Raw genomic sequence first — 19,092 nt, forward strand, 5'->3', positions numbered from 1 at the left:
TGCCTCACAAGGTGTTAAATTTGTTCTTACTTATGGCCTTAGAAGAATAAAAATCGAAATTGGATAATTACATTTTTTAATTAGCGTAGTCACTTAGAAATACCTTGTTATTGTTAAAACGTATATCTACACGTAGCTTACTTCTTTCATTTTAATGACGCACTTTTGATACTAGTTTTGTTATTTATCGAAAAATATAAGAAGCCAATGCTTTATAAAAGGAAACAATTGGGCCAAATACTTGGATACGGTCCAATTTAGAGAAACGTTTCATAGGACCTTTTTCACTCGTTGTTACCCAAATAACACGCCTGTAACTGTGTGCCAGACTTCTCTGAAACACAATGTAGAGGAAGGGCCTCACTGCGCCTTGGTCTCCACCCGACAGCCCTACAATTTGGGGCCTCCAAAGCACAGGGCCTTCAGTTGCTTAATTCGGCACTGCATAAGAAGTAGCCAATGCCCATAACGTTTCCCAAACTTCTTACCACAGGAGACATCATATATATATATCTATCCTATAGTAAGACGCAAAAATTCTTGATCAAATAATAACAGATATAACACTTTTATTCAGATGATGAAAAATTAGTTTACAAGTACTTCCAAAGGGTGGCGGTTACGAAATTTCTTATTCCATTTCATTTTCTGACTTTTTAACTGGATACATTGATACTTCAATATTTCCCCTGAAATAAACATAATATTGTCAGTGTCATACTTTACAACTAGAACGATATGTAGGGAGGAAAATGGTACAAGCGCCTCTAGCGAGCAAAAACCTGTGTTTACTGTTTCCTCGAAATATTTCTTTTTAATTTACTGTGAATTGACGTATAAATAACGTCATTCTCAAAAGGATAAGTGCCTATATAAAAAAATTACTCGACAATTCTGTCCACTAGGTTCTTATCGTATATGGAGCCAATTGTCTATGCAACGGAAAGGTTTCAACTTTATCGAGCTAAGACCAACAAAACAAATATGGCGTTGAAAAGTGAAAACGGTTCTATTAAATCGAAAGACATCGAACATCTTCTATGAGATTTGAAACATGTTGTTAAGCTTGACCAAAGGAGCAAAATTGTCCCGTGCCATTTTTCTCAAGCTCCTATAGTTGGTCCACTATCAGCGGTCAAAAGTGGACAAAACTTACAAGGAGACTATCCGAGGTGTAACAGACCGATTTTGATCAAACTCGGGGGTTTGGTAGACCTTCATGTAACTTGAAAAACCCTGAAGGGAAATGTCTCCATAGGCAACCGTTTTTGACATCACAAAATGGAAATTTTCACATTGAAAATAACATGGGAATCTGATAAATTTTAAGGGCACCCCCTGTAAAAAAATAATTTTTTTGAAAATGCTAAAAATAGAAAATATAAAAATAATGAAAAAGTTCGAAATTGGTCAGATTCCCATGTCATATTCAGTAGGAAAATTTCCATTTTGTGTTGTTAAAAACATTTTTGGTTGCCATGGCAAAACGTTTGCCTATGGAGACATTTCCCTTCAGGGTTTTTCAAGTTACATGAAGGTCTACCCGAGGGGTCCGACACTATCAAATTTCGTACACGCCAGTGATTTGAAAATTTCCAAATTTAAAATTTCTTATTACATTTTAGAAAATCTTTTCAAATTTCTCAAATTTCTCAAATGTTTTGGCAAATTTTAAAATTTTTATCGATTCCGACAAATTTCTCAAATTTAATAAATCTTATGAAATTTGATGGTTTTCCGCAAATTTTTATGAAATCTTGCAAAAATTTGTAAATTTGAATTGGAATTTTAGCAAATCTTGAGAAAATTCATAAATTTCTATGGGAAATTTACGAAATCTTCCAAATTTACAAATTTTCAAAAATCGCAGCGAAATTCTCTTCGCCCTCGCTAAGATATCCGAGGCAATTTACGAGCTCGGCTTTACAGGGTGGGTCCGAGGATGGGTCAATGGGGTCGGCCTTCGGATCTACCATAGGGTTTGCCTAATGTACTACATATTTGTAAAACAAATGGGATTTCTACCATCAACTTCGAGCGCTCAACTTAGTCTAGCATTGTTTTGGTATAAATCGTAGTTCTACTTCACCCACCTATGCATCGACCTTGAATTTTGGCCCTTTTGGTTTTTGTCTCAGCTGTTCGCTCGTTTTAACACACAATCATAAGGATTTGTGTGTATTACCCTCACGTACAGTGTAGCCGATGCCGCCGTGTCGCGCTTATCTCTTCAACGGTTAGGGCTAGAAGAGGCAATGATATCTCGTTCGAATGTACATACATCACCATTGATAGTCTTTCATAAAGTTTTCAAATCGGAGCCCTAGAAGTTGGGCATTTGCCCAATTTACTATTTTCGGTGGTTTCACTTTATGTTGTAGATATTTTATTTAAAATTAGGTCCGATAACGTTAAAAAAAATTATTGTATAGGTTAGGATTCAGCGGACCTACAACTTCAGTTATATCAGTAAATATTAAATTGAAGTATAGTTTTCAGGGTAATTTACGGGACGCCAATTTTCGTGGTTTTATATTTTGGCCTAAAAATCTACATACAGTTCCTTAATTTAAGTCCGATTTCTATGAAAGCTATATTTTTGAATATCTGTTGTTTACATATAACTTAGAGTTGCAAATACGTTCCTTAATTTTAATTCTAAGTAAGGTTTTTTGTTAAGCGTATATGGACCCCCGAAATTTCCAACATTGTAAATCCGCGTGTTTATCGAGGTCTACGCGTCCGTTTCCCTCTAGCGTTTTTCAAGGTCGTTCAGAGTGCGCCGCGCTTTCAGCGTATGACCAGAAGTAACAATTAAGTATGACACTGATCGACCTAGTTTTCGGCGTATGACCAGAAGTAATATGTGTGACACTCAACGTAACAAATAAGAGTGATCACAAGTAATAAATAAGTATGAAACTGATCGAACTAGTCTTTGTCGTATAACCCGAAGAAATAAGTGTGACACTCAACGGCTGACTAGTAGTAACAAATAAGTGTGATCAGAAGTAAAAAATAAGAGTGACACTGATCGAAGGAATCTTCGATGTTTTCAAAGTATAACTAGAAATAACAAATAAGTGTAAATACAATTCTGTGTGACCGTGGATATATATTAGTTGTGAAACCGGTGTTGCAGATTGCTGTGAATAGTTCAAACAAACTTAACACATTAGAAGGAGTGTGTGTATTCTGACCGTCGTACGTCTTGTTGTTTCTCGCTCGGTCCAGAATTAAAGATATTTCATCGAATTTACAAATTTAAAAGTACTGTTACTGTTACACTCTTTGTCTATCAAAAAAATACTACCTGAATATTACGGTAAAATCCGAGCGGTAAAATCCCGGACATGTTGGTAATATCGAAATGTTGATGTACTACCCTTTAGTCATAATAAACCGCGTAATACACACTTTTAGATTGATTAGTTAAGTAAATTCAATAAAATTGGTCTCTTAACACAGCTTTGGAAATTCAAAAGCTTAGATATCCCTTAAAGAAATACTCTGGCTTCGTTGCTTTAAAATTATATAAAAATTGCGTTCCTCATAAGCTTTGGTAACACGTTGGAATCGATTTCGAAACGTTTTTGACTACTTTGGAAGGACGGTGTTACGTTGAAACCGTTTGAAGATAATTAACGCGGTTCACACTAGCCTTTGAGAACCGTTTTCGACTGTTTTGGAATGGTCAACTTGATTTTTTTGAGCCATTTCGATAGGGTGATCGTTGAAAAATGAAATTATACTTTTCAAAATTAATTTTGATTTATCAAAACGATCGAAAACGGTTCTCAAAGTCTCTAGTGTGAACACGACTTGAGTCGCGTTAACACTAGACTTGGACGAAAACGGTCGATATGAGATAATGAGAGAAATGTGAACCGAGCTCGAAAGAGCTATAGATTTTCGAAAGACAGTCAAATTAATCAAATATTAAAATGACGATCACGATCAAATCTCATGAAAATTTCCAAATCCCTATCAAATCTCATGAAAATTTTAAAATCCCTATCAAATCTCATGAAAATTTCCAAATCCTTATCAAATCTCCTTAAAATTTCCAAATTCCTATCAAATCTCATCCAATTTTTCAAATCCCTATTAAATCTCATTGAAATTTGCAAATCACACATAAAATCTTCAAATCTGGACGAAAGATTTAAAGATTTTAAAATTTCGTACGCATTGTAGACGAGTGTCGGACCCCTCGGGTCTACCAAACATCCGAGTTTTATCAAAATCGGTGTGTTACACCTCGGGTAGTCTCCTTGTTAGTATAGTCTATTTGATGAAAGAAAACACGGCCAATCGGTTAGCGTTGTACGTTCGCGTGTCCCTAATCCGGGCTTACTATCAATAGAGTTTTAATGCCAAGATTCGTGCTGCTTTCCAAAACAGAGCGTCGGATTTGGTTTCGTTCTGATCGCACGATGAGCGAACTCAGTAAATAAATAATTAAATATTGAGTTTTAACTGTCATGTGATCGTGACTTTAGCCGACTGTGTGACTTAAATCGATTAATAAGTGTTTGATCTGTTGTGGTGTGGCTGTTTCTTTCCTATCAGCGAGTGTTGAATGTGGGATTCAACGAAACGGTTATTCATATATATATATTTTGATTTCTTAAGTATTTCTTTTATGTTATGTTTTATTTTATTATTGCTCATATAATATTGAATAGTAAATAATTACATGTACGAAAATTCATCGAATAATAAGTTACGAGAAAAGAAATAATGAAGTAGAGGTGTAAAAATCTTGGCAAGAAAACTCTATTGATAGTGAGCCCGGACTAGCGACGCGCGAACGTACAACGCTAACCGATGGTCCGTGACCAGGGTTGAACATAATAATTTTTTTTAGTAGTCAGCCTGACTAGTAAGCCTCCTACCTTAATTTATTTTAGTAGTCACTGACTAGTGGGGGTAAAAATAGGGGTATACAAACAATAAGGACAGCCAATATTTTGCTTTACCCGTCAGAATTAAAATAAGAGTTTATTATCACTTGAGCTACATGATGTGATTTTTTTTCATATAAAATGGGATTGATGGATGATGAATTTATGATACGCCGTATTCGCCATTATTTATGAATATTTGGTACATTTTTCACTAGTAAAAGTCAAATTGACTAGTAAGCCCCATTATTTCGATTAATTTTATTAGTCAGAGCATTTATTTTAGTTTTCAAATGCCGTGACTAGTGCCTTATGTCCAACTCTGGCCGTGACTTCTTTCAACAAATAGACTATATTAAGTTTTGTCCACTTTCGACCGCTGATACTGGACCAACTATAGGAGCTAGGTAAAAATGGCTATGGACAATTTTCCTACTTTGATCAAACTTAACAACATGTTTAAATTTGAAAAAATCTGTTGAAAACCAAATCCCATAGAAGAAGTGCGATGTCCTTGGGGATGAAGTTTACTTTTTAGCTCCTTTTTTTAAGAAAATATAAAGAGTGCAATTATTAAGTAACCAATGAAATAAAGGACTAATTTTATTGACTTTGAAGAGGAGGTGCATTAAAGCAGACCGTGAAGTAGTTTTGAAAACACGATACAAATCGTATATTTTTTTTATTATCTCTAAGTAGTCAAAACTATTTCCTACCTTGGAAAGTAATAGCACACTGCGAGAAACTGATATCGCAACAAATCATCGGGATATCCCGTGTCTGAAAATGACCAGCCACATCCAATTTCTGAAGTGGCTCCCCATACCATCTGTGCCAAAACCATTGAAATCACAATCAGCGTTTTTCAGATATTAGTTTTATCCAGTTGGATAGCAATAGTTTTTAAAGAAACGATTTTCGCAATTGAAATCAAAAGTATGGAAAGGGAAAGAAAGAAATTATACCCAGCCACATGGTACTCAATTTTGCCAATGAAAAATCTATAATTTTCTGTTCAATCATTAGTATTTGTTTTGAATTTATTTTTAAATAGCTCTGCTATATTTAAATTGTATTTTCAAACAAATTTGAAAATATACATGAATAAATTTATTTATTCTTTGACAATCAATTCAGGTATCGCATTGGTTCACTACCGCTTACGTCTTTCGACGTGATTGAAGCCAACGCCGGTGACGTTTATCTCATGGTTCCCGCTCATCGTTTCAACATTTGTATACTCCCTAAGTATATAAATATATAAATACGTTCTTGATATAATACAAAAATAATAATATAGCATAGTATTCCAAAAATAATCATTATTTAAAAGGGCTTAAAATTTTAACAGTAGCCAGTTTTAACAGTGATAACAGGTATTGGTGAATTCGAGTATAGGCTAATGACTATCACGTATAACGTCTTAGGCCAAGATATGCACATACTGTTTTTGCTCTTTTAACGCCCCCAATTTTGATAATTTTTAATATACTTAACTTCCAACCATGATTGTATATAAGGCTTTGTTTCTTAACTGACCCCTGAAAGCTCCAATTATCAAAACGGTAGTTTTTGGCAAGTGAGAACTGCCATTAAATTTTCTTTGTTTGCAATGATTTGTTGATGTTAAGTATTTCTTGACTCTGGTCTAAGAAAATAATCTGTCGGTCACTTCAACTTACCCACCACGTGTTCACCCATATTTCCATTATCCTCTATTTGTTATGCAATGGAACCAAAGTAATTCATGTTGTGCGTAACGTTATTTGCTAGGTATCGCAAAGCTTTAGTAGTGGTTGGTAACTGTCATCTTGGTATTAAACATCACATGACACGGTCAAGGCTTGGGTAAGTATCAAGAGACGGATTTCGGTTCTTGTTTGTTTTAAATCTAATTTAATCACTTTATTTCCTGAACCTGCTTCTTTTTCTCCAAATCAATCGAAAATAATTTTTTATTCAACAGCTAAGTAACTTTTTGTTTTTACAAGTAGCTAGTTGACTTAGGCCCATGGTGGTGCCTTGGGTATTACTGAACCCGAATTAAAACTCTACAAACCAAGCATAATGTCAATTATTTATAAAATTTGGATTTCAGCAGTCAATAAAATGAAATTGTATTAAGAAATTGCCAAGCGGCTCAAAACTCCAATCCAATCGAAAATGATATAAAAACTAAACAGTTTAGTTTGTTCTACGCGTTCATCTTCTGTTTGGTATTTCATTAAGAAAGAAATGCAACGAGGGTCAGAGTTAATAAAACCACAAATAGGTTAACGGGACCTGAAAGTTACTAAAATGCAGCAAAAGTAGCGTTTGGAAATGTGACAGAATCTGTTCAAATTATACCTTGATGTTAAATGTTTAAGCCAGGCCCGTACACAGCCGCCAAAACTCGGGAGCGCTCAAATTCTATTTGGTGGTGCCAATGCCTTGAGTCTAATCACTTTTCTCTTTTTCGTGTATCCAGTTGTAGCCCTAAAATATCCGTCAAAACATTTTTGATAAGCTGGTTCAATATTTCTACAATTGAAAAGTTCTTCTGGTGCAGTGATACGCATGAAAGATATTTTCAAAAACTATAGTAAAATGGTTTCAAATATCTACTGATACTAGCTCGCTTGTAAAAGTAATTTTCCTTTTTGATTAATATACAAATATTTTAGATCATATCTTTCGGTAATTGAGCAATCGATTTTTTTGGGGTCGGTCGGATTGGGGATGCTCAAGTACTCATTTGGGGGCGCTGAGCATCCCCTGACGCCCCCTTGTACGGGCCTGGCTTAAGCACACCAGCGCCACGCGTGGACTCCCTACAAATTCGGATTGTTACGACAATTTTTTTTACCAATATCAAAGAGCTGAATTCTTATGAAACTTACTTGAGTAAATTCGGCACACCGAGGATTGAACTGAAATGGACTGATCGATTTTTCGGAGAAGTGTTCCGCCTGGGAAATCCAAAAGTCCAACGTCATCTCCCACATATTACAAAATTTCAAAGGTTTCTTTGTTAAAACCATGTACAAGTTTTGACCAACGGTTCCAGAAGACACTGACGTTACAAAAAAGGAATTAAAAAATAAGTAAGGAAACATTCGCCACTAGTGGCGTGACTAGAGGTCATTTAAATAGACTACGGTTGTGCTTTTTTAAAAAGCGTTATAAAAACTACCAATTTAATAAATTCAGTTTTTGGGACCGCTAAAAGAATAATGAGACATCGTCTGCTAGAAAACCTCTTGTTCTGCACGCCAATTGCGACGTAAGATAATGGGATTTTTCAAACATTTGTTCAAGTCCACATAAATCTAAAGCAGACCAGAGTGTAAACGTTTTGTTTACTTAACCTAAGGTAATGTTTTTTTGATAAAAGTCACTTTAGTCTAAAAATAATAAGCCTTTCTAAATATGTTTAAAATATTTACTAACATGTATTACTTTCTACAAAGTTTAGGGAGATGTTGGCTCGCGTGGCATGAAGGGCTTCTCACCACACTCCTACGTGGTATAACCTGGCCACCAAAATTAAAGCATACCCAGCTGTATTAGAGAAGGCCAGGAAATGGAATTTTCGGAGGGGATGGCGTGAAGCAATTTAATAAGCTTCTGCCGCTAGATGGTGCTTATTGGAGTAGTAACTAACGCGCTATTCAAAATATTGCAGTTTTATTTTCTTCTCCTATAAGTTTTTGAACTGGTTAATTAGCTATTTAAAACCTACTAAAGAATAATATTTTAATCTATCATGTTTCTAGTTTGGTTTAACTTAAATAAGAAAACCAAAATGTTTTTCGTTTGAACATATTTAAATCAAAGCATTCCATTTTTAAAGAACTAAAGATTTGTTTTAACAGTTTTGAAATATATTACGACTTACATATAGTTTTAGCTAATCTTTTAAAACTTTAAGTCCTTTTACTAACAGGAACTTTGTATCTTAAAAATAGGAACAATTCTTTTTTATTTATTAACTCACATATCACAAGTATTAATTAAAAGTTTCAGATATTTTCTAGATAAAGGCTTCTGCTTATAGTTCTTACCTTTCTCTTTGCTATCTGTTGCATCTTTGGAAAAAATTTACAAGTAGGGGTTTGACAAATGTTATCACAATACGCTCTGCTAAATCTAAATAACTTTTAGATTCTTAAATTTAAAGATGATGGCCAGGTGGATCCCAGATTCCACAAAATGGGGACATCATTACATTAATACGGAAGACACAGTCATCGCCTACTTTGTCGCATACCCTCGAGTTACTATAAGATTAGCATGCTCCGATTTAGACTGGTCAACGTATTGTCTGAACTGTCCATGAGCACCGTAACTTTCATTCATACCGTGCCACGCTTCACCAAGCACTTCGCGATCAGCACCGTCCCTTGGGTAGGGCGAGCGGGGCAGCGACCCAGGGCGCAAAAATTGAAGATTTTTATTTAAATTAGATATTGAAAAATTAAAAAAAATTAAAATTAAATTGAAAATATTTCACTAAAACTCGAAAATAATGAAACATAAATATATCTGTATTATAATTGTCCAAATACGAATTTTGCTTTCCTTAGTCCGGCGGATACACTGCCGTCAATTCGCCGAAAATGGTTTTACAAAAGATATTTTTGGGATACAGTAGAACTCACGAAACTCAAAAAAGACTTATCGAAATGCTAGACTATACTAAGGCTCGTATAACTTTCAAAGATGGCGCCAGTTTCAACATTTAAAATGGTTTTATAACTAAACTAGCTTAAAAACAAAGACAATGATAAAATCAAAGCTTGAATGTGAAATTAACTACATAATAATAAATTAACTGTAGAAATATTTAAGTATTACTGAATCTGACGAAAATTGATGAAATTAAAACTTGAATAATGCAAAAATTGTGAAATTAACTAATTAATTATTCATAAATTAATTAATAATTAGGTAATTATTATTTGTTAATTATTCATAAGGGAAAAACCGATAAAACCTACAAGTTGGTTACGTAATTTCGCGTCACATCTCCATAACGACCAAGTAGAGCTCTTTCATATTAATATATGCTACTCTACGCTATTAAACCTTTTGATTAAAAGAAAACTGGACTGTTAACTCCTATAGTTTTCATAAAATATCGTGAAGCAAAAAATATCTCGAGCGATATTATTTTAAATACTACTTTCACGCTTGCTTTGTTTCACTTAAAAATTAAATTACGGTTAATTTTAATGTTTTCCGTCATTACTATTTCTTCAATAACTTTACAACCACAAATCCGATTGGAAAAATGAAACCAGATTTGGTTTCCAAATATTATGACGCTTCGAACATTTTTAGGCACGATATATTTTTTTTTTTCATGACGTCATTTTGGAGGGGTTTGGCTTTTCCGGCTTTGCTCGCGCCCTATTTGTGGTAGGGCATTAGTTTTCACCTATATTATTTTCATGCGGGTTTTCTTTCATAGAAGTCCTCATTCGGCTCTCTACCTAAAATAGAAACAAAATGGCTGCCGAGAGAAAACGGCCAGAAACTTTGGATCGGGACTGTACGTTTCCAGTTGAAGATTTAAAAAAACGAGCAGTCAAATTAGGCTAAAAATATCCAGGTGACATAGATCTAATAGAAATATCAGCAGAAATTGAAAGTTTTATATATCAATTTAGTTCTTTAATGGACAATCTTGAAAGCGCAAATTCTTTAGATTTATTAAATACCATATTGGAACTAGTGCTTGGAATTCGTGTAATTTTTATCCATTAGATATGGTCTATTTTAATATTCCTGGCCTTATCCATTTTGATGAAAATAGACCTTCTTATTATCTACCAATTCAGATAACAGGAAAACTATATCGAAACGTGTAATTTTATACGTTTCACCTCTGACCCCTCTTATCTATAAAACGTTAAAATAATATAAATAAAGTGTCGAGTATGTTCACAATTCCATTATCCATGGATAAATCTAAATTAACATCGACTAAGCTTATCTAATTAGGAGGTCTATCTTAAAAAATCTATTGCTCGTTGGATAAATTATCCAATAAATAAAGTAGACATATCCTTTCAGTTAAAAACAAAAAAAACTTTATCTAATTCATTTTCGTAATGTGTACTTAGTTTTTTCAAATAAATATGGAATTGGTTAGTCCATTTGTTTTATCCGATTATTTATTACGCGGGAGGTCACGTAGTTTGGTAGAATTCACTTATAAACTCAACTCCAAAACAGACGGTTTTCGGTTTGGTTTCATTTCGCAAACGGAAGCATGGCAGGCACTTCTAGACTACCAAGTGACGCGTGGAAACATTTTAAAGTGTCGCTTAGATCTTCCGAAGACGGTAACTCAAAATACAAAGTGGCGCAATGACTCTACTGCGCGGAGTAAGTAAAAGCAAAATTATATATTTCTTATGAGATAGGTATACATCGCTCTGTACTAAGACCATGGACTTGTTAAAGTGCTTCGTACAAGGACGACCATTTACAATGGTCGATATCCATGTTGAACTCTCAAAGATGGTTATTAAATAAAACAGTGGCGTAGCAATAGGGGGGCCTGGGCAAAAAATATCGAGGGCCTCGGATCTATCGGGAGAAGACGTCGTGCCTATGTATATGGGCCCAAAAGAAATATTTGCCACGGGCCCATCTAATCATTGCTACGACCACTGAAATACAACCTCTTTTTGAACCCTTAATTCCTTCAAAATTTTAATTTGGGTCAAATCGCCACAAAAGGAAACGTGCTTAGTTTCACTTTCGCAATTTTTATCTTCACCGCCAGAACTCGCATTTAACAATCAGCCGACGAAAGTGTTTGGAAACGCTGTCACTGTACCTGTGCGAAATTTAATATAATTTTATACGCTGACGTTTTGCACTCGCAACATAAACGCTCAGGTCTCAACTCGCTGGTTATTCATGATTTTCCGAAATTAGTTTCAGAATAATAGTTAGTGCGGGTTGATAGTACGCGCGCAGGTATCGGCTAAGGTCTTCCAGTTTTACCATAAGGAATGATGCCTTCACGATCAGAGAGGGAAACAGTGGGTGCGGACAGGTTCCTTACCAACATAATTGGACGTGTCCCGGTATACGGTACTAGGCCCGCGGGCTGTGTTCATCGCGGGCCGGAACCTTATAGGACGGGCATAGCAAGAGAATGGATAGGATCAAGACTACGGCTTGGGCGCTATTTCGGGCCGCTTATATCGGGCGCAAAGCTGTAAAATTACCATAGACATTACGGTGGGGAAAAATTGTATTAACCTTGCTTAAAATATTTGGTCGTTATTAAATAGAAGCTGATGCATCAATCCAGTGGCGTAGCGAATGTTTCTGTCGTCCGGGACAAATAGCTTAAATGGCGCCCTCTTTGCGTTCAAAATTGCTAAAATTCAACTTTGTTCGTTGAGAAAAAGGTTATCAAACAGTTTTTAGTGCCCGCTAGGGAGTGATGCCCGGGACGGATTCGTCTGCCCCCCTCCCTTCGCTACGCCATCCATATGGATTAACATATAGCTCTTTCGCTGTTTACTTATCAATTTGGAGTCAAATGGTCCCATTTCTTAAAATATATCCAGCCCTATCTGATCTTTTCCCATAATCAAAGAGATATAGTTAATTCACTATTTACAATGGTTTGTATAAAACCGTGAAATGAGTAGGATTTGAATCTTAAATTCACTAATTATAGCCAAACAACTAGGTTAGAAGATTGCCAGATAAACTTTTTCGTGCCTCGTGTAAAATCAGACGAAATCTTTTGCCTCTGTATACACAAAAGTAAATAATCACATAGGTAGTATTTGAGGGGCTGATCACTACCCGTAATTGGTGTACAAGCCTGTAGCTTTGACTGTACTAAAATGATTACATAATTGCAGGGCCGGCTCAAGAATTTTTTTTCACCCGGGCAACGGGGATTTTTGGCGCCCCTCTTATTTTGAAACTAAATTAAACTACCCCCCCCCCGTAAAAAACCTTACCATGTCGATGTTATAAATTTACCGTTTTCATAACAATAAATAATCCCTTTGATCACTTTTTAAATACTTTGTGTAAACATATTTAATAACTTTTTTATGGTACATGGTCGTTTTACTTGGAGCTTGAAACACTACGTAAGGTGGCAAGACTAGTATAACTTAAGTACATTAATTATAATGTCCATACTGAATAGTATCATGGTTAATATATGTTAAATAAAAGAATTAAGTTTACAAAGAACCCCCGAGTTAAAGATAAAAATAATGAATATTTTAATTTTTAACTCAAGGGTTGTTCTTAGTAAACTTAATTATTTTATTCCTTACATTAATTGCTTTAACAACTAAATCAAAACACTATTTTGCGGGATTTTTTAAGGCCTACACCGGGTGACCATCGGCTCCTCATGTCTTCGTCTCTGATACATTTATCGGCCACCGATGGCCACCTTCACGTTCACCAAGAGACTTAATTCCCTACTGCAATGTCTTGCCGATCTCATCATCACCGGCAACTTTACCTTTCCCAGTATTGACTGGGTTATGCAGACAAGTTCCTCGTCAGTGGCAACGAGCTTTCTTCATCCTCTCCTGGCCTCTCACCTCAGCCAGCGTGTCGCTGAGGGCACCAGGGGTTCAACTGCCAACATCCTTGACCTGGTTCTGGTTTCCGATGACAACATTCTTGAAACTGTCTCCCATCTTCCGGGCATCAGTGACTATGATTTTCTCCTGCTCAATATTCGTGGGGTCCACCCCCTACCCAGGAATCCTCCTAGATCGATTCCTGACTTCAACAACGTCGACTTCGCGTCCATGGCATGCTCGTTCTCTGATATCCACCTCCTCAATGCCTCTTCTATTGAAGAGACGCGGAGCGTTTTCACCTCGGCCGTCAGGCAAGTGGTGACGGACCATGTTCCCACATAGCATCTATCCTCCAGGCATAATTTCCCGTGGGTAGGCTCTTCCCTCAGACGTCTGATACGCATCACAAAGCGTAGGTACAACCGCTCCCGGAAGTACCCTTCGGCTGCCAATGTACAAGCCTTCAGTCATGTTGACAAAGTAGCGTCGGATATCACCACCCACAGGAAAAAGTTCTATCAGCTAGTCTCCAAGAAGGCAAAGTCAGCGGGAGTTCCCGATCTCTCCAGCTCTGGAACGACGTTCACCACAGCAGTAGACAAAGCCAATCTCCTGGTGTACAACGGAAGGTATTCCGGTGTACTTTTCCGGCGTATGTTGTAGCCGTAGTTCCGCTCTTGGCGCCTCTTGCACCTCATCTTCTCAGTCAAAGGAATACACCAGCTGTTGACCAAAGTCAAACCGAATAAAGGCCCTGGCCCTGACGGCATCCAGTCAATTGTATTGCGCCAGTTCGGCGATGCATTAGCCAATGCTATTCCGTGTGATTGGAGTCTCGCTAACGTCACGCCGATACCTAAGGGTGGAGATAAATCCGATACTACTGAGTACGGCCCAATTATTCTGAAAGCCGATGAGCATGTCTGTGTGTCTGCCATTTCTACGCATTTCATCCAGCACAATCTGATGAACCCGTTCCAGCATGGCTTCAGGAGTGGCTTCAGCACCGAAACCCAGCTCCTATGCTTGAGCAGGCTGGCCGTGTCCTTGACTTCCGCAAAGCATTTGATTCGGTCCCCCACAAGGCAAGCTCCACTCTTATGGGGTCCGGGGTCGCATGCTAAACTGGCTCTCTGCTTACCTTGAAAATAGGGAGTTTCGGATTGTTCTGCCCGGTGCCACTTCCAATTGGCCCCCAGCATCGTCTGGGGTCCCACATGGCTCGGTCATGGGACCTCTCTTCTTCATAATCTACATCAATGACATTGAAGACAACGTCGTCTCTAAGATGTATGTCTTTGCGGATGATGTAGCCCTCTCCAGGACGACCTTCTCGTCTCAGGACAGTAACACTCTACAATCTGACCTAGATACTATTAGCAAGTGGAGTGACCAGTGGCTTCTCCCACTTAACACAGCCAAATGCTCTGTCCTTTCCCTTTTCAGGGTGGGCCAGCTAGCGCATGATGCTAAATATACTCTTCAAGATGTCGACCTCCGTTTGGTCACATCCCAAAAGTATCTTGGGGTGACCCTCACTGATACCCTCGAGTGGACTACGCACATCACCCGGGTCGTCAAACAGGCTGCGAGAGCGCTTGGGTTCATTCGACGTCACCTTTCCCACTGCTCTTTTGCCACGAGGTCACTCGGTGTCAAAACCTATGTATTCCCGATCCTGGAATATTGCTCAGCTGTTTGGTCTCCTTCGACAACGGGTGGAGTCCACGCAGTAATAAAAATCCAGCGCCGAGCCCTCCACTTCGCGTGGAGTACCTCCATGACGAGGTTTCTTCATAACTATAAGTGGAACACCCTGACTGCGCGCCGCCGTCTGAAGAGGCTTGTCATTATCAACAGTGTCGTGCATCGTGCTTCTGCTGCCATTTCTACACTTTCGATGGTCATTTTGGGTTGGCATCGCCTCCCCCGAGGAAATCGTGTAGCCTCCATGGTCCTCCCGGGTTTCCGACTTGCCGTTCGGAAACATTCGTTTCTCCCCTCCTCCGTCCAGGAGTGGAATTCCCTTCTGGAACACCTGAAGGACATTCCGAGTCGCGTGTAATTCCCGAAGGTACTTTTCTCGTTCTTGGACCTGTACGAGTAATGCTTCCCTGTCTCGACATGATGGGTTTTTAACCCTTTGTTGAGCAAACCCGAACTCAAGAAATGTATTACTTTGGGCTTCCTTCTATTCTTGTAGTATCGCCCAACCACTTTTTCTTCTTCATATTAAATACCCTGGTTTATAATGAAAATACCAGGAAAATGCTTTATCCGTCAGAACTATTTTATGGTTTATTTACTATTGTAAAGAAAATAGTAGCGAAAAAACGTTCATCGATGATGGTGGACATTTTGGTTGGGAAAACGATTTGTATTTCTTATTAGCTAAATATTTTTTAAATTATGTTATGCGTTCATTAAAATTTTTATAAACAAATCCAATTCTTGGTAAACCAAAAAGGCGCTTAACTCAATTTCGGCGCCCCTCTCAAACCGGCGCCCCGGGCAGTTGCCCGGCCCTTCAGCCACCCCGGCATAATTGAGTACAGATTTTGCACTACCAAAGGCCGTACTCATTTTCATATTTATGTAATCGGTATACAGATTTTCAGAGAGTGGTTAGCCCCTCGGTAGTATTTTACAAGTGTCTATATAGTAGCAGCTACGCAGTTACTTTATTATTATGGACCCCGTGGTTCACATTTTGGGCATAGGCTAAACCGTACACTTTGTACTATAGGAATAGGGAAAACATCATCAGCGAAGCTTGTTAGATTTTTAAAGATATTCAATAAAGACTGTGACCATACATGTAGGGCATCTACTAGAGGCCTGCTTAAAATGGCATTCTCGCTCAAAGCCCACGGCTCACGAATAAACCCCAAAGAATATATACACACAAAACGTTTTAAACTGTGAAGGGTCACTGTGTATGTTTCCAAAGTGTTGGTGGTCACGTGTGGGCTTAGGCCCATTATAATCTCCCTCGAGACGAGACTCGAGCGTTGTAAATAAATTTCTTCAATAAGAAGAGTGATAAATATAATTAACTTTTGATGAGACTTTCCTAAGTGGTAATATATTGAGAAAAGCTAAACCTTTATTTTAACTACGTCATATAGCGAGGGAACAAAATCCGGCTTTAGCACTGGGAATTTAAAATATCATATTCGAAAGAAGCACCCGGAACACTTCAATGATCCTAAATCAACAGAAGTAAGTATTTTCTAGATAAGTGGCGTAGGAGAGAATTGTATTATGATTTAATCACTTAGGAAAGCTGACTTCGCGATTGCTTACATGCAGTGGCGTAGCTACGGTACACCAAACTCAGGGACTGGGATTTTGCTTTTAGGGGGCACTGCCGTTTTCGTTTGAATATTTTAAGTAATTTTTTAAAGAACTAAGACAATGAAAGGAGAGCTTAGCGAAGTCCCGCGTAGGGGACTCATATTTGTATTCATGCCACGGCCTACAATAATAATCAGCTAGGCTAATACCCAAGGCACCACCTTAGGCCTAAGTCATCGAGCGACTTTTAAAGCCTTTAATTCAGGTGGCCGGGTTACAATGCGTAGGAGGGTGGTAGCAAGCCCCGCTAGCCAACAGCTCCCTACACTTACTACTGTTGTTAATCTCAACAAGTTTTTATGGAAGGGGAAACCGAAGAGCTCGGGGGAAAACCCCTTAAACCAATGGGGAGAGAACTTGCAAACTCAACGCGGAAGGAGTTGTTCAAAGTTTTCAGCCAGTGCCACAAAGTTGGGATCGAACCCGGCTCCTCTTGCTGCGAGGCGAAAGTGCTAACCACTCCGCCACCCCACCTTATTACAAGTTTAGCAGCTTAATCGAAACTTTCTCCACTTTCAACTCCGCACCGCCACCGGGCAACAACCTTTTGATTACATTTAAATCGGTGTAACAATTATAGCCTGGTACCCTTGAAGTGGATGGCGCAAAATGAATTTGTATAAATGGATTATTCGGAAAGACAAACCATTTGACGTAGCTGAAGAGCCGACGTTCCGAGATCTTTTACCATGGTTGCTGACAGTCTAACTCTAAGTGCTAAGACTATAAAAACAGAGTTAATTAAATTACACGCACTTGAAGCAAAGAATATTTCCGAATTTCGCAAGGTAAGATAGAATTATCCTAAGGAAAGGTTTTGGGCTATATATTTTTTCTTAACAGAGTATTTCAAGCGAAATCTCTTTTACGTTGGATTGTTGGACGTCACCAAATCGAATTCCATTTCTGGGTATAACTGCCCATTGGATTTCTGAACACTGGGTCTTAAAAAGTATTCTACTTGGATTTGTACATTTTCCGTCAAGACATACTGTTGTGAACATTTGTGACAGGTTTTTGGAATTGCTTAATGAAAGACCAGTAAGCAAGGTATGCCGCGTTCACCATCTAAATTCGTAGGTAGAATGTTTTTTTTTTTAAATTCCAATGCTAACAATCGCGACCGTTATAACTTTGGCAGGTTTTAGCTATTACGATGGACATTACCTCAAATAATGAGACATTTACCAAGGAGCTCGAAAAAAGAAGCGCTGCGCTAGGATTTAGGTTTCGAGCAGCAAATAGAGTTCGTTGTTTTGCTCATGTCTTACATATTTCTGTCATTGCAATTCTGGACCACCTTAAAACCAAAGCAAAGCGTAATTGTGAAGAAGAATACGGACCTGAAGATTCGGAGCTTTTGTACTCCGAGAACGACTCAATTGGTAGTACAGTAACTAAGGTAAAATAAATAAACACCACTAATGCGCGAGGGTGTAAGCCAATTGCCAGCTTTAAAGATACCAACAACCGGAAGTTACAATGTTAGTGGTCTAAATTATGATAATTTAAATTGCGAAAAAGAAATGACGGGAAAGGAGACTTGAAAACGTAATGCCCTTGAACCAAAAGCAAATGAAAATTAGTTATCGTATAGCTTTAACTTTAAAATTTAGAGGAATTTTCCCTATACGTCCCTCTCTTTCACGGTTTTAAATTTTCACTGGGCCTACCGAAAGCGATAAATTGTCTTATCTACTAGCTAATAGTAAAACCGGGGTTAATACGGTTTGGCAGCGACGAAACCTCCCCACGAGACAGCCGCGTCTCAGACTTCTTTGCACCCATCAAAGCTAACTCTCAGTCAAATGCCGCGCGTAGAGACGTTTCCGCCTAGGAATCGCCTCACCAAAGAGCGGTTGGAGGATGACACCGATGAACGGCTCGACGTTTAATCTCAGCACTCCGATTTCGCACTTGGAAAAATGCCTCTTTTAAAGTTCAATCTCTTCGATAACTCCAGTTCATTTACTTCTGCTTGAACGGTAAGAAATCTATGTTGCTAGGGCATCAAATAGAAGTTTGGAAAAAGTAAATATGAATAAATCTAGTTAATCCGTATGAGTGGACGCTACTCGTATTGTAGCCTTTGGGGGTTTTCTCGACCAGGATACATTTAGTAGATCATATTTTTAGGTTTAACTTAAAGGTAATATAACCTCTTGCATTTCTGACGATCCACATTCGACCCTACAAATTAATGGTTTTTCTCCGAGATTTTCGGTTTCCCTTTCCCATAAAATTTGCTGGGGTTAACT

General features: G+C 37.9%; 1 protein-coding gene across 1 annotated transcript in view; it reads right to left on the reverse strand.

The window, feature by feature from the left end:
• Positions 1-537: 537 nt before the first annotated feature.
• The window catches only part of LOC149944394 (venom allergen 5-like), a 32,167-nt gene continuing 13,612 nt past the window's right edge, over positions 538-19,092 (reverse strand). Inside the window, exons 4-6 of the mRNA XM_090175672.1 lie at positions 7,790-7,962; positions 5,624-5,736; positions 538-689 (exon numbers count right to left, since the gene is read on the reverse strand). Coding sequence (XP_090031798.1) covers positions 632-689; positions 5,624-5,736; positions 7,790-7,962 — 344 coding nt within the window. The 3' untranslated portion in view covers positions 538-631. The remainder of the gene's footprint in view (positions 690-5,623; positions 5,737-7,789; positions 7,963-19,092) is intronic.

Source organism: Leiobunum rupestre, chromosome 5 (genome assembly GCF_980474605.1).
Source record: "Leiobunum rupestre chromosome 5, qqLeiRupe1.1.hap1, whole genome shotgun sequence".
Taxonomy (NCBI): Eukaryota; Metazoa; Arthropoda; class Arachnida; order Opiliones; family Sclerosomatidae; genus Leiobunum; species Leiobunum rupestre.